At 44.2% G+C, this 11476-nt stretch overlaps 1 protein-coding gene across 1 annotated transcript; it reads left to right on the top strand.

The window, feature by feature from the left end:
- The first annotated feature begins 5604 nt into the window (after positions 1–5604).
- LOC123071049 (pentatricopeptide repeat-containing protein At1g61870, mitochondrial) lies at positions 5605–9074 on the top strand. The gene is made up of 2 exons (XM_044494513.1): positions 5605–6863; positions 8796–9074. The coding sequence occupies exon 1, from the start codon at positions 5676–5678 to the stop codon at positions 6846–6848; it is 1173 nt and encodes a 390-aa protein (XP_044350448.1). The 5' UTR covers positions 5605–5675; the 3' UTR covers positions 6849–6863; positions 8796–9074.
- The last annotated feature ends 2402 nt before the right edge of the window (positions 9075–11476 follow it).

Raw genomic sequence — 11476 nt, forward strand, 5'->3', positions numbered from 1 at the left:
AAGGAGTTTATGATTTGACCAAGGTGCTATTAAGGAATTATCCAAAGATTGGTCATGTGAGTGTTGAGCTTATTGCAAGCATGTCTTGAAGAAGAAGATTATGTGATCATTCATGTTTACCTTCAAGACATCATCCAAATGAAGAGAGTTGGAAAGATTCAAGGTTAATCTAGACTAAGTACAGAGAGTGATTCAAGTTGATCAACACACAAAGCGCACAAGTTGTACCGAGAGGGACCAAGTGTTCCCATGGTATGGTAAGCATTGTCCATTATGCTTTGTGTACTAACCCATGGTCTACGTGAGAGTTCTTTGTGGGGTTAGGTATGACTCCATGGTCTTGCGTCAAGAGGAAGATCCCATACAACCCATGGAGGATGACATCAAGTGGTGATCGTCATCAAGTTTGCTGTGTGCAAGTTCAAGTGGAGCAACACGAAGAGTGGCTCACCCATAATGGAGTATGGGGGAGCAATCAAGTTTGAATCTTGCCATCCATTGTGGTGTCAATGGAATTGTGAAGATGTGCCGAAGAGTTGCTCACCCATAGTGGACTATGGGGGAGCAATCATCTAGTCTTCATCGAGCCAACGCAATCAAGAAAGGTGGTCCAACTTGAGGGAGTCAAGATCGTCTTCATCTAGCTCAAGTGGACCATGTGCAAGGCAAAGGTTTGCCCTTGATAGGATTTCTATTTTACCGGTCTCGTGGTGGTAGTTGGGAGACCGGGTTATAGGATCGTTTGCCGTACTATCAAGGGGGGCTCTCAAGTTGGTAGCTTGATCGTATCGTTAGTAGAGAGCTCAAACCATTGCATCCTTGCATCATGTTTCTTTGTTCTTGTTTGGTTCTCTTTGTGAGTCTTAGAGCTTATGGTCATCTTGATGACAAGCTTGAGTTCATCGAAAACGGAGTTCGCATGCGTCTTCTATGATGTTTTCGGTGTTGGAGGTTTTACCGGTCTTATCCAAGGAAGGGTTCTCACCATTTTATTATGGGCCTTTTCTCATTTGCTTCTTATTGATATTTCTATCAAGATTGTGTTAGCCCTTGTTGCTAGCCTTCCAACAAACTTGGTTTCATCGAATTCGGAGCTCGTATGCGAAAGTTGTGGCTGTTTTAATATTGCCTGTTTTACATAGAGAGGTTGTACCGCCGTAGAGAGGTTGTACCGGTTGACCGGTACAACCGGTGTTTGGAGCGGTTGTACCGCTCCAGAATTGGTCTGGAGGTTGTACCGGCCATGTACCGCTCTACCACCGGACTAGTTTCTGTTTTGGAGCGGTTCTTGGGCGGTTGTTGACCGGTTTAACCGGTCTAACCGGTACTACCGGTTCCCCAGGCTATTGTACCGCTTAGAGCTTTTCCCAGGTTGGGTTTTCCTCTGCTTTGGCCGGTTGTACCGGTTCGTGCACCGGTTGTACCGGTCCTACAGGTTTCTGCACATAACGGGCAGATTCGTGGGGACCTATTTAAGGGGGTCTTCTTCCCCAATGGTTCCCCATCTCTTTAGCTCGTTTTTGCCCCCATTGTTGACCTTCTTCGAGCTTGCTAACTCTCAATCCCTCCATGGATTCTTGCTAGTTTTTGAGGGAAAAGAGAGAGGAGATCTAGATCCACATTTCCACCAATCACTTTCTCCTCTATGTGAGGGGAACCCCTTGGATCTAGTTCTTGAAGTTCTTGGTGTTCTCCTTCTTGTTCTTCCTCTCATTTTCCTTCCTAGCATTAGTTGCTTCGGTGGGATTTGAGTGAGAAGGACTTGGGCACTCTGTGTGCCCTTGCCATTGCATTTGGTGCATTGGTTTGAGTTCTCCACGGTGATACGTGGAAGTTACAAGTTGAGAAGCTTATTACTCTTGGGTGCTTGGTGCCCTTGAGCTTGTTCCTCTTGGGTGCTTGGGCGCCCTAGACGGTTGGTGGTGTTCGGAGCTCAATCATTGTGGTGTAAAGCTCTGGGCAACCGTCGGGGTCTCCAATTAGGTTGTGGAGATCGCCCCGAGCAATTTGACGGGTTCCGGTGACCGCCCCCAAGGGTTGCCAAAGTGTACGAGTTCGGTGACCGCCCCCAAGGGTTGCCATTTGTACGGGTTCGGTGACCACCCTCAAGGGTCCCTTAGTGGAATCACGGCATCTTGCATTGTGCAAGGGCGTGAGGAGATTACGGTGGCCCTAGTGGCTTCTTGGGGAGCATTGTGCCTCCACACCGCTCCAAACGGAGATTAGCATCCGCAAGGGTGTGAACTTCGGGATACATCATCATCTCCGCGTGCCTCGGTTATCTCTTACCCGAGCCCTTTACTTATGCACTTTACTTTGTGATAGCCATATTGTTCTTTGTCATATATCTTGCTATCGCATAGTTACTTATCTTGCTTAGCATAAGTTGTTGGTGCACATAGGTGAGCCTAGTTGTTTTAGGTTTTGTGCTTGACAAATTAACCGCTAGGTTTATTCCGCATTTGTTCAAGCCTAAACCGTAATTATTTTAAAGCGCCTATTCACCCCCCCTCTAGGCGACATCCACGATCTTTCAATAAGGCCACTATGAAATATAGGTTTTGCATCTATACAAGGCCACCAACAGTAATCGGGGAAAAATTAAGGATATTTTCTCGTACTAGCAACCTGTTTAATAGTTGCATGCATGCAGTCATAATGACAGTTAGCTACTTCCTCCACTCAGTTTTCTTGCATGCATGTGGGGTATTAATGATCCCTGTAAACGAAAAGAAAAACCGACTTTCAAAGCAGACATTAAATTTTACATTGGTACCTGTAATTTAAGTTTGTGGCCTTGTATATAAAAATGGAGGGAGTATTATTTTTATTTGTGTCTAGAGTTGTGTTGTGATTTCTTCCCGTGAGTCTCTGATCTTGATCCTAAACATTTGCATGTATGATTAGTGTACAATTGAATCGGGGGCGTCACACCAAACCAATAATCAAAGAAGAAATAGGACGCTATAGTAATCATGCATAAAAAAGTTTAGAGAAAACTCAAATAATACTCATGGATAGATCTGATCATAAACTCACAATTCATCAGATCCCAACAAACACACCGCAAAAAGTCATTATATCAAATAGATCTCCAAGAACATCGATGAGAACATTGTATTGAAGATCAAAAAGAGAGAAGAAGTCATCTAGCTACTAACTACGGACCCGTAGGTCTGTGGTAAACTACTCACGCATCATCAGAGGGCAGCAAGGATGATGAAGAGCCCCCTCCGTGATCGAATCCTCCTCCGATAGAGTGCTAGAAAAGGCCTCCAGATGGTATCTCATGGTTCTGGAACTTGCGGCGGCGGAAAGAGTATTTCATGGACTCCTATGTTGGTTTCACGATTTTAGATAATTTATAGAGGCGGAGTTAGGTCAAACGGAGCCACGTGGGCCCCACAAGCTATCAGGGCGCGCCCTGGTGCCTTGTGGGCCACTGCTCCATCTTCTCGTCCCCTCCAGAAGCTTCCAGAGTCTCTTATTGCTAGAAAAAAATCTCCAAAAAGTTTTGTGGCATTTGGTCTTCGTTTGGTACTGATATTCCGCGAAACCAAAAACAAGCAAAAACAGTAACTGGTACTAGGCACTAAGTTAATAGGTTAGTCCTAAAACATGATATATAATTGCTTGTAGGTTTTTATAAAACATCCAAGATTGATAATATAACAACATGGAACAATAAAAAAATTTATAGATACGTTGGAGACGTATCAACGTATTGTTCACACAGGAACGCGTCACCGTATACCCTCGACGCCGGGGGTGATGCACCACGGCTCACGTCGAAGGAGACTCGCCTGAAGCGTAGTACGCAAGACAATCCGGCGGGCGCTTTTCTAGACCTAAAAGCCCACATGCCTGGGAGGGACCCCGTCAGGGCGCACGGTGGCTATGGGCTGCCCTAGGTCAACCTGATGGCCCCTAGGCCCTCGAGGTTCACCGCCCTGCAACAAGAAGAATGAACAAAAAAATGAGGAGGAAGAAGAACAAGGTAGAAAGATAAAGGTAAAGGTAAAAAATGGTAGATTGATTATTTGATTGTGTATTGTTTAATCGGCTGCCACCCCTTACATATATATGAGGCGGCTGGACTTCTTATACAATAAAAGGACTCAAATCATGTCCAAATCATCAAAAGTTACCCTAACTCGGACTACGAGGGCCGGAACTTCCGGTCCGGCCTGGAACTTCCGGGCTCAAATTATATCAAGTAGCCCTCTTGCACTGAATCTGCAGGTCGCATATGACTTCGGATCGTGATGGTCCAAAAAGTAAAGTTGTAGATCTTGAAACGGAGAAAAAAAAATCATCTTTTAACTACTTTTTCACCGGAGGTCATCTTGATGTGGAATTCGGCCTGCAAATCTGCAAATAATGTTGAATTCCAATTTTAGGGGTGCAGCGCGTGCAAACTTTCCGTTTAGCCTGGAACCTCCCTGGAACTTTCGGGGCTGATTTTTGTAGCACACTGTTTTGGCTCTAACTATTATATACGAATTCAGATTGAGATAATTTTTATATCAAAATCAATTGTTTCGATGAGATGAAGACAATTCGTGTAGAAAGTTTTCTCATATGAGGCTGTACTGGGGCGTAATTGTCCGAACAATGCTCTACACACAAATCCTAGTACTTCGAGCACCACTTCGGACCTCGAGATGAGACCGGACGGGGATGGGCCAAACTTCAAAGATGTTCATGTCGACACCACGAAACTTTTTCATGTAGATCATTTCTCCATTTGAGGTCATCTTAATTGAGTTTTTTTCCATTCCTCAATCCATACAATTGTATGTCATCAATACCAAACACAAACATTAAAGACCTATATGCATTAGTGAGTGAATGTGAATATTTGTAGGGATCTAGTAGTGGCCTTGAACTGGCAGCGCCGATGTTGAGGTCCTAGAGTTCTCCAGTGCTGCAACCAGCGAATGGTCATGTAGTGAGCTCGCCCATGGTGTTTGCTACGAGAGTGGAGCCGATGGCTTTTTTTGCAGGAACCATGACCACGATGAGCTACAACAATGGTCACGGCGAGCTGAACCGCACCCCTCGGATTCTGTAACGGCGACCACGACGAGTTGGAACCGGAAGAACCACGGGGGAGTTGTCGGGAAGCCGCATGGCGAGTCGGTCGACATTGCAGGAAATGCGAGCGACGGAGACTTACTAGAATGGCGGACGACTACATCAAAGGACGTCGGGTGCTACAACGGCCTGGTGCCCAATCTACAAACAACATTTGCGAGCTGCAACCAACGATGGCAGGCGAGAGGGCGCCTACAACGCTGGTGCCGCTGAGGGCGTAACACTGACGAACGCGGCCACCATGCCTTGCGAGGTGTGCGCGTTGGAGGAGAAGCGTGCAGGGTACGGTGGCGACTAGCTGATATGAGGTGATTTTTTCAGCACGTGTTGGTGAGAAGGAAGATGAATCGAGAGGGAATCCAACGGCTACGGGAACCCATATCAAACGGCTTGTGAGGCCCCCGTTGTGGATCCTGGCCGGTTGGCCGGCGCCTATGTCGCGAGAAATGGGGTAATTTCTAATTTGCTACCAGGGGCTGACATATCGGGGCCACTTACAAGCGAACTGAAAGAAAGCTTTCTCGTTTTCAGCCAGTGTCGATCATTCCCACTCCTGAACCCTAAACCCAGCCGTCGCCATGGCCGCCGCCGTCCGCCTCTTCCTGCGCCGCCGCCTCGCCACGGCCACCGCCACGCCTCCGACCCCGGCCTCCATCCTCAACCCATCCTCCCCGACCACCCCGCTCACCTCGCAGCAGAAGACCCGCCTCGCCATCTCCCTCCTCAAGTCCTCCCCGCCGCCGCCCCCCGACCAGATCCTCTCCATCTGCCGCGCCGCCGCACTCTCCCCAAAGACCCACCTCGACCGTGTTGCTCTCTCCCTCGCCACCTCGAGGCTCTCCACCGCGCCGGACTCCCTCCGAGACCTCACATCCTCTCTTCTCATCCCCCACCACGCCCCCCACGCCATCGTGCTCTTTGGCCAGGCCGGCCTCCTCCCCGACGCCATCTCCACCTTCCAGTCATCTCCCTCCACCCGCTCCCTCAACGCCCTCCTCTTCGCCTGCATCGTCGCCGGCAACCATGCCGAGGCCGCTCGCATCTTCCAGACCTTCCCCGACGCCCACCGCGTCAAGCCCAACGCCGAGACATTCAACTCCATTATAAAATCCTTCTCCGAGTCCGGCACCACAAGGTCCTTCTACTCGGTGTTCGATGAAATGTGCAAGGAGGGCGTGAAGCCCACCGCCACCACATTTACTGCCGCGATTGCTGGGTTTTACAAGGAGGAGCGCTTTGATGATGTAGAGAAGGTGATTAAGCTCATGAAGAAGCACGGCTGTGGCGAGTCACTGCAAGTGTACAATGCAAGGGTTCAGGGGCTGTGCAAGCTTGGCCGGAATGGTGATGCCAGGGCATTACTGAGTGAGATGGCCAAGAAAGGGACGAAACCAAACTGGGTTACGTATAACCATTTGATTTATGGATTCTGTAAGGAAGGGGATTTGGAGGAAGCGAAGCGGCTGTACAAGGAGATGGGAAAGAAGGGGCTTGTTGGGGATAGTGGCTTCTATTTTACTGTCATTTTTCACCTTTGTAAGGCTGGCGATTTTGATACTGCCCTTGGTGTATACAATGAGATAATACCTAGGAATTGGGTACCGTGCTTCTCGACCATGAAGATGCTTGTGAATGGGCTTGCTGGGAGCTCGAGAATCGATGAGGCAAAAGGGATCATTGAGAAGATGAAGGAGAAATTCCCGGACAGAGATGAAGGGTGGAAAGAGGTAGAGGAGGCATTACCTCAATAGAATAACCACTCGCAGGTATTGTTTTCCTACTTCATGTTCTTAGAAACAAATACACAACTTCAATTTGAGAATACTGATGTCTGAGTATGTTGTCTGGCTTATTAAATTTGCCATTTCACATTCCATAAACCTGCAATATTACAATATGCATTATACAAACTGTTCTATATCCGGAAGATGTTGCAGTTCAATGGTAAAGTAATGTCCTTCTGTAGGACCTTAATCTACACCATGAGGCTCTGCAACTTAGATGTTTTTCCGTTTCACTTCAGTATTTGTTCCTCTTGGTTCGAGTCCAGAATGAACTGCATCTTAGAGCTGCGTTTTCTGCGTTCCAGTGTTTCGGTCCTCTATAGGATATAATATGTTACTTTTCAGTAACATAGATTGCTTCCAAAAGGTCATAGTAATATAGGATTTACAAAATTGTTGTCAGTTAGCATATCCATGTCTATAATAATATATATGACTTGCACAATAGTCGTGTATATTAGCAAGAGCCTTGTATTCATTAGTTTGATGTATGTTACTCCCTCCATCCCATAATATAAGATCTTATTACATACAATATGAAAGATCTTAAATTTTGGGTCGGAGGGGGTAGTATAGGATCTGAAAGGAATCGGGGTTCTCATTTATCCGGACAGCTGATCAGGATTTTCAAATTTGTAAGGAAAAGGATGCATTCTGTAGTAGATCAACATTGCTTTTAATGAGAAATTGGAACGGTTTAAGTAGTACTTGTAATAACTGTGGAAAATTAATTAGATTATAGAGCGTGAGCCGTGAGGTAGATTTTATTCCCCTCGGAGGTATCAAATCATACTCCCTCTGTTCCAAAATAAGTGTCACTGGTTTAGTACAAATTTAGTACAAAGTTGTACTAAATCAGCGACATTTATTTCGGGGCGGAGGGAGTACATAACTAATAGGAAGTTGGAGGCGCACCAACAGACGATTTAGATTTAGAGTTTCATATTTTCTTTCATGACTGGTAGCATATGTAAGTGTTGCAGAAATGTCGAGACTTTGCAGAGAACCTCCTGATAATTAATATTGAATGCACATCTTGAGCAGTGGGTACTTGACCTGAGTCAAACTACTACTAGTTACTACTAGTTATTTGAGAACCCACATAGTTTTACAAGTGGAGATTTGAGAGCAGATTAATGGGTCATTACTTTGGTGATGGTTGCAGCCATTGAATGGAATTGTTTGTATAGTGACCGAGTAGTACAATTTGCAATATTTATATATGTCATCTCGTAATCTTTTTGTGCTAAATTAAACATATCAATGCTGTCATCCCATTTGAACTAGTTTTCTAAAAAGGGCAGCCCGGTGCATATAGCTCCCGCTTGCGCAGGGTCCGGGGAAGGGTCCGACCACTTTGGATCTATTGTACGCTGCCTTTCCCTACATTTTTGAACTAGTTTTCTAGTCCAGAAGAATTGTTGTGAACCACTGTCTCACCTTATAAAAGGTCAGTGTGTAAAAGTTTCTAGTAATGTATTCCGAATAGGCAAACAGCACAAGATTATTTTTTCTTGAGAATACCTATTATTATTTCTGATGGCCGGTAGCTGAGAGAGTTTAGCCAGATTAATTAGGTTAGGTTAATTGAGGAGTCTTACTTCAGGTACTTTGAAAATGTTCTAAATGAACTTTAAGAGCAAAGGTGTGTGAATCCGAGCGTGTAAAATTCTGGTTGCAAGCATCTTGATTTTATACTAACATTTATAACAGTACGAGAATATGACCTGATAATTATACTAACTTTCAGTAAACATCAACTCTATAAAAGTATGCTTCATTTCAAGCCCCTGTTCCAGTTGAAAAACTTGATCACCATGCATCACTAGCATAAAATTCATTACATTCATTTTATGTGGCTTCATATAGAGATGGGATATTAATGCACATTGCATAATTTTTTTTGCTTTCCAGATGAAACACTGCACTGGTCAGTGATTCAAATTGAAGTTTGTCGCTGACCATCCCTTCTTAAAATGTTTGTTCTTGCGTGCTGAAAACGTGGTTAGCAGTTGGGAACTGCAACAACATTTGTTGGACTGTTCTAAGCACATGGAGCTTTGTTTAAGATGTAATTTTGCTATTAGAATATGCTAGTCCCAGTTGCTGTTATAAATTATCTCCTGTCAAAGAATTATTGAGGCGGTTGTCAAAACCATGATCTTTGAGGTAAGGCACCTGTTTGATATTTTTTGGATACTCTGTTCTTTGGTATGCTCATGCAATTTATAGCTTGATTTATTTATAAGGGGTAGGAGATAATAATAACTCTACCTTAAGTCGGTATCCCACAATGGATACAATGTGATCTGCATAGCTTGTCTATACATGGTCCAGAACTAACACGAAAGTGAAGAGTGCAAGCAGTCTGCAAGAATCTGTGATTTCTGCTGATGCATGTCAGTAGGTTACTAACGCAGCAGGGCCACATGCATGTCGTGTAGTACTACTTTCTTCGATTGAAGGCGGAATACCCCTGTATAACTGTGTTTAGCAGGGCGCTCTGCTGCTGGCTCCTGGAAAAGCAAAAGAAAGCTAGAACGTAAACATTGTACACCTCAAAGAATATTCTTACAAACAACTTAGATTATTCAATCTAGGACCTATATAAGTTTATTTCATGTGTGCTAGAATTAGATAAGTAGATTTGATACTTAGGTAGGTTCTAATCCATGAGATCATGCATTTCTTATCATGAAAATGTTCTTAACGGATATATGTCTTTGAACTCTAGTGAAGAATTGAGGTTTGTTGGTAGTATTTGTCACAGCTTTAGCTCATTATCCAGAATTTGTGACAGTTGATTTTTTGTGGATGCTAGCAATGTGCCAGATAGGACTTGTTTTCACCATGGTACCTCTAATATCTTTGACTGGTAGCTCAATTTTTTTCCTCTAGAAGTTTTAGGTTTGTGTTTAGGCGGTATGGACAAACCAATATTAAGAGTTGCAAGGATCAATTAGTCAACCAAACCCTGTGACATTGTGCAACATACTATTTTATTTTTGCATCCTAATTGCTTATCTTATCAGATTCAGATTGTGTCTTAAAGTTTTCCGTACCTCATTTCTTTTCATTTGTCATTTTTGGAACCATACATCTAAGTAGGTAGCGCCCTCGCTGGATGCATCTAAGTAGGTAGCGCCCTCACTGGATATAACGGGATCCACATAGCTTGTCTCCCTACATGGTCCAGAATTTTACAGAAAAGTTCACACAAAAGTGAAGACGGGGATCAGACATCAGCATCCAAGAATCCTTATGATGTCTTCCAAGCTAAAAGCAACAATTACTGTCAGTGCACAAACTGTTTCAGAAAATACAAATAGCCGAAAATGCTTAGGTTACCTATACCCAGAAATCTAAAACCATTTGCCTGTGTGGACAGAAATTCACAGGTCTTCAGTTGCAAATAAATGTCATTCCTATTTTTTCATTCCAGTTATGCCCACAATGATCATATATATACAAGAGGATCACGGCGACGTGATTGCATTAACTCATGCACTTTCCCGACCTCACCATAAATTCCTTCCCGAAAAGGAATCATACTCTGGCTAATTTAGTTCAGAAATCTGTTTTAAATCTATTTTGGAGGATCCCTGCTTCGATTGAAAGGAACTTCATAGAAATTTTGGAGAATTTGTATCCTTATGAATTCTCCCTATACAGGCTGTTTGACTCGTAGGATTGAAATCGGTTAGGAATTTTGAACTCTATTTTGGAAGAAAACTTCCATCCACTCAAACCTCTTTGCACATTTCATTCGTCTTTTTCTGCGGCGTCAAGCACTCACTGCTCAAAGTTCCTGTGGTTTACTAACACGTAAGGTTCAACATGACATTCCACTCCAATCCTATGTTCTTTCTGTTCCTACATTTTGAAAATCCTGCAAATCAAAGAGGCCATAGTTGAGAAATGAAAAGTTTACAAGGTTAGGATGGTTGTGAAAAGAGGTAAGTCCCGCGCCACGAGGAAGGAAAATGCTTGACCGTGACCGTATACCGCTTGTGTATCCAGCGGCAAGCAGTGCGCGGCTAGGCTGCTTGGTTGTCGACTCATCATTCCTCTGTTCGCAAATCGACCAGCATGAAGCATACGTGTGGTCATCACAACCACACATACTACCAAACCTGAGAGACAATCCAGTCCAAGTGGAGTTCTGTTGGCAAGTCGAGATTCCTGCCCGTCCCAACATGAAGTGGGGAACATGAAGTGGGTCACTCGTAATTCATATGGCCGTTAATACAAGTTGAGATTTGGACCTTCTTTTGCCCTTCTTTGCAGGATCTTTTGCCTCTGCTGTCACACATTTAAAGCTGGATGAACCTGTCGGTGTGAACCACAAACACCCAACGAAAGCTACTCCTACGATGTCGCCATCTTACGTTTTCTCTCTCACCTTTTTCAGACATGAAGTTTCCACACTCGAGCTCAAATGCATCCCCGTGAACAGTAAAAAAAAAGTTACAGAATTCAAAAAATTCTTAAACTGTTTGGCAACAAACATTGCTGAATTTTTGACATATGTGCAAATTTTCATTACATCGAACGAACCGTGTATGCATGGTAGAAAAATTACTCTCCTAGTGAGA

Source organism: Triticum aestivum, chromosome 3B (assembly GCF_018294505.1).
Source record: "Triticum aestivum cultivar Chinese Spring chromosome 3B, IWGSC CS RefSeq v2.1, whole genome shotgun sequence".
NCBI lineage: Eukaryota > Viridiplantae > Streptophyta > Magnoliopsida > Poales > Poaceae > Triticum > Triticum aestivum.

Coding starts and splice junctions, on each gene's coding strand:
- LOC123071049 (XM_044494513.1), top strand. CDS start 5,676: ATGGCCGCCGCCGTCCGCCTCTTCCTGCGCCGCCGCCTCGCCACGGCC.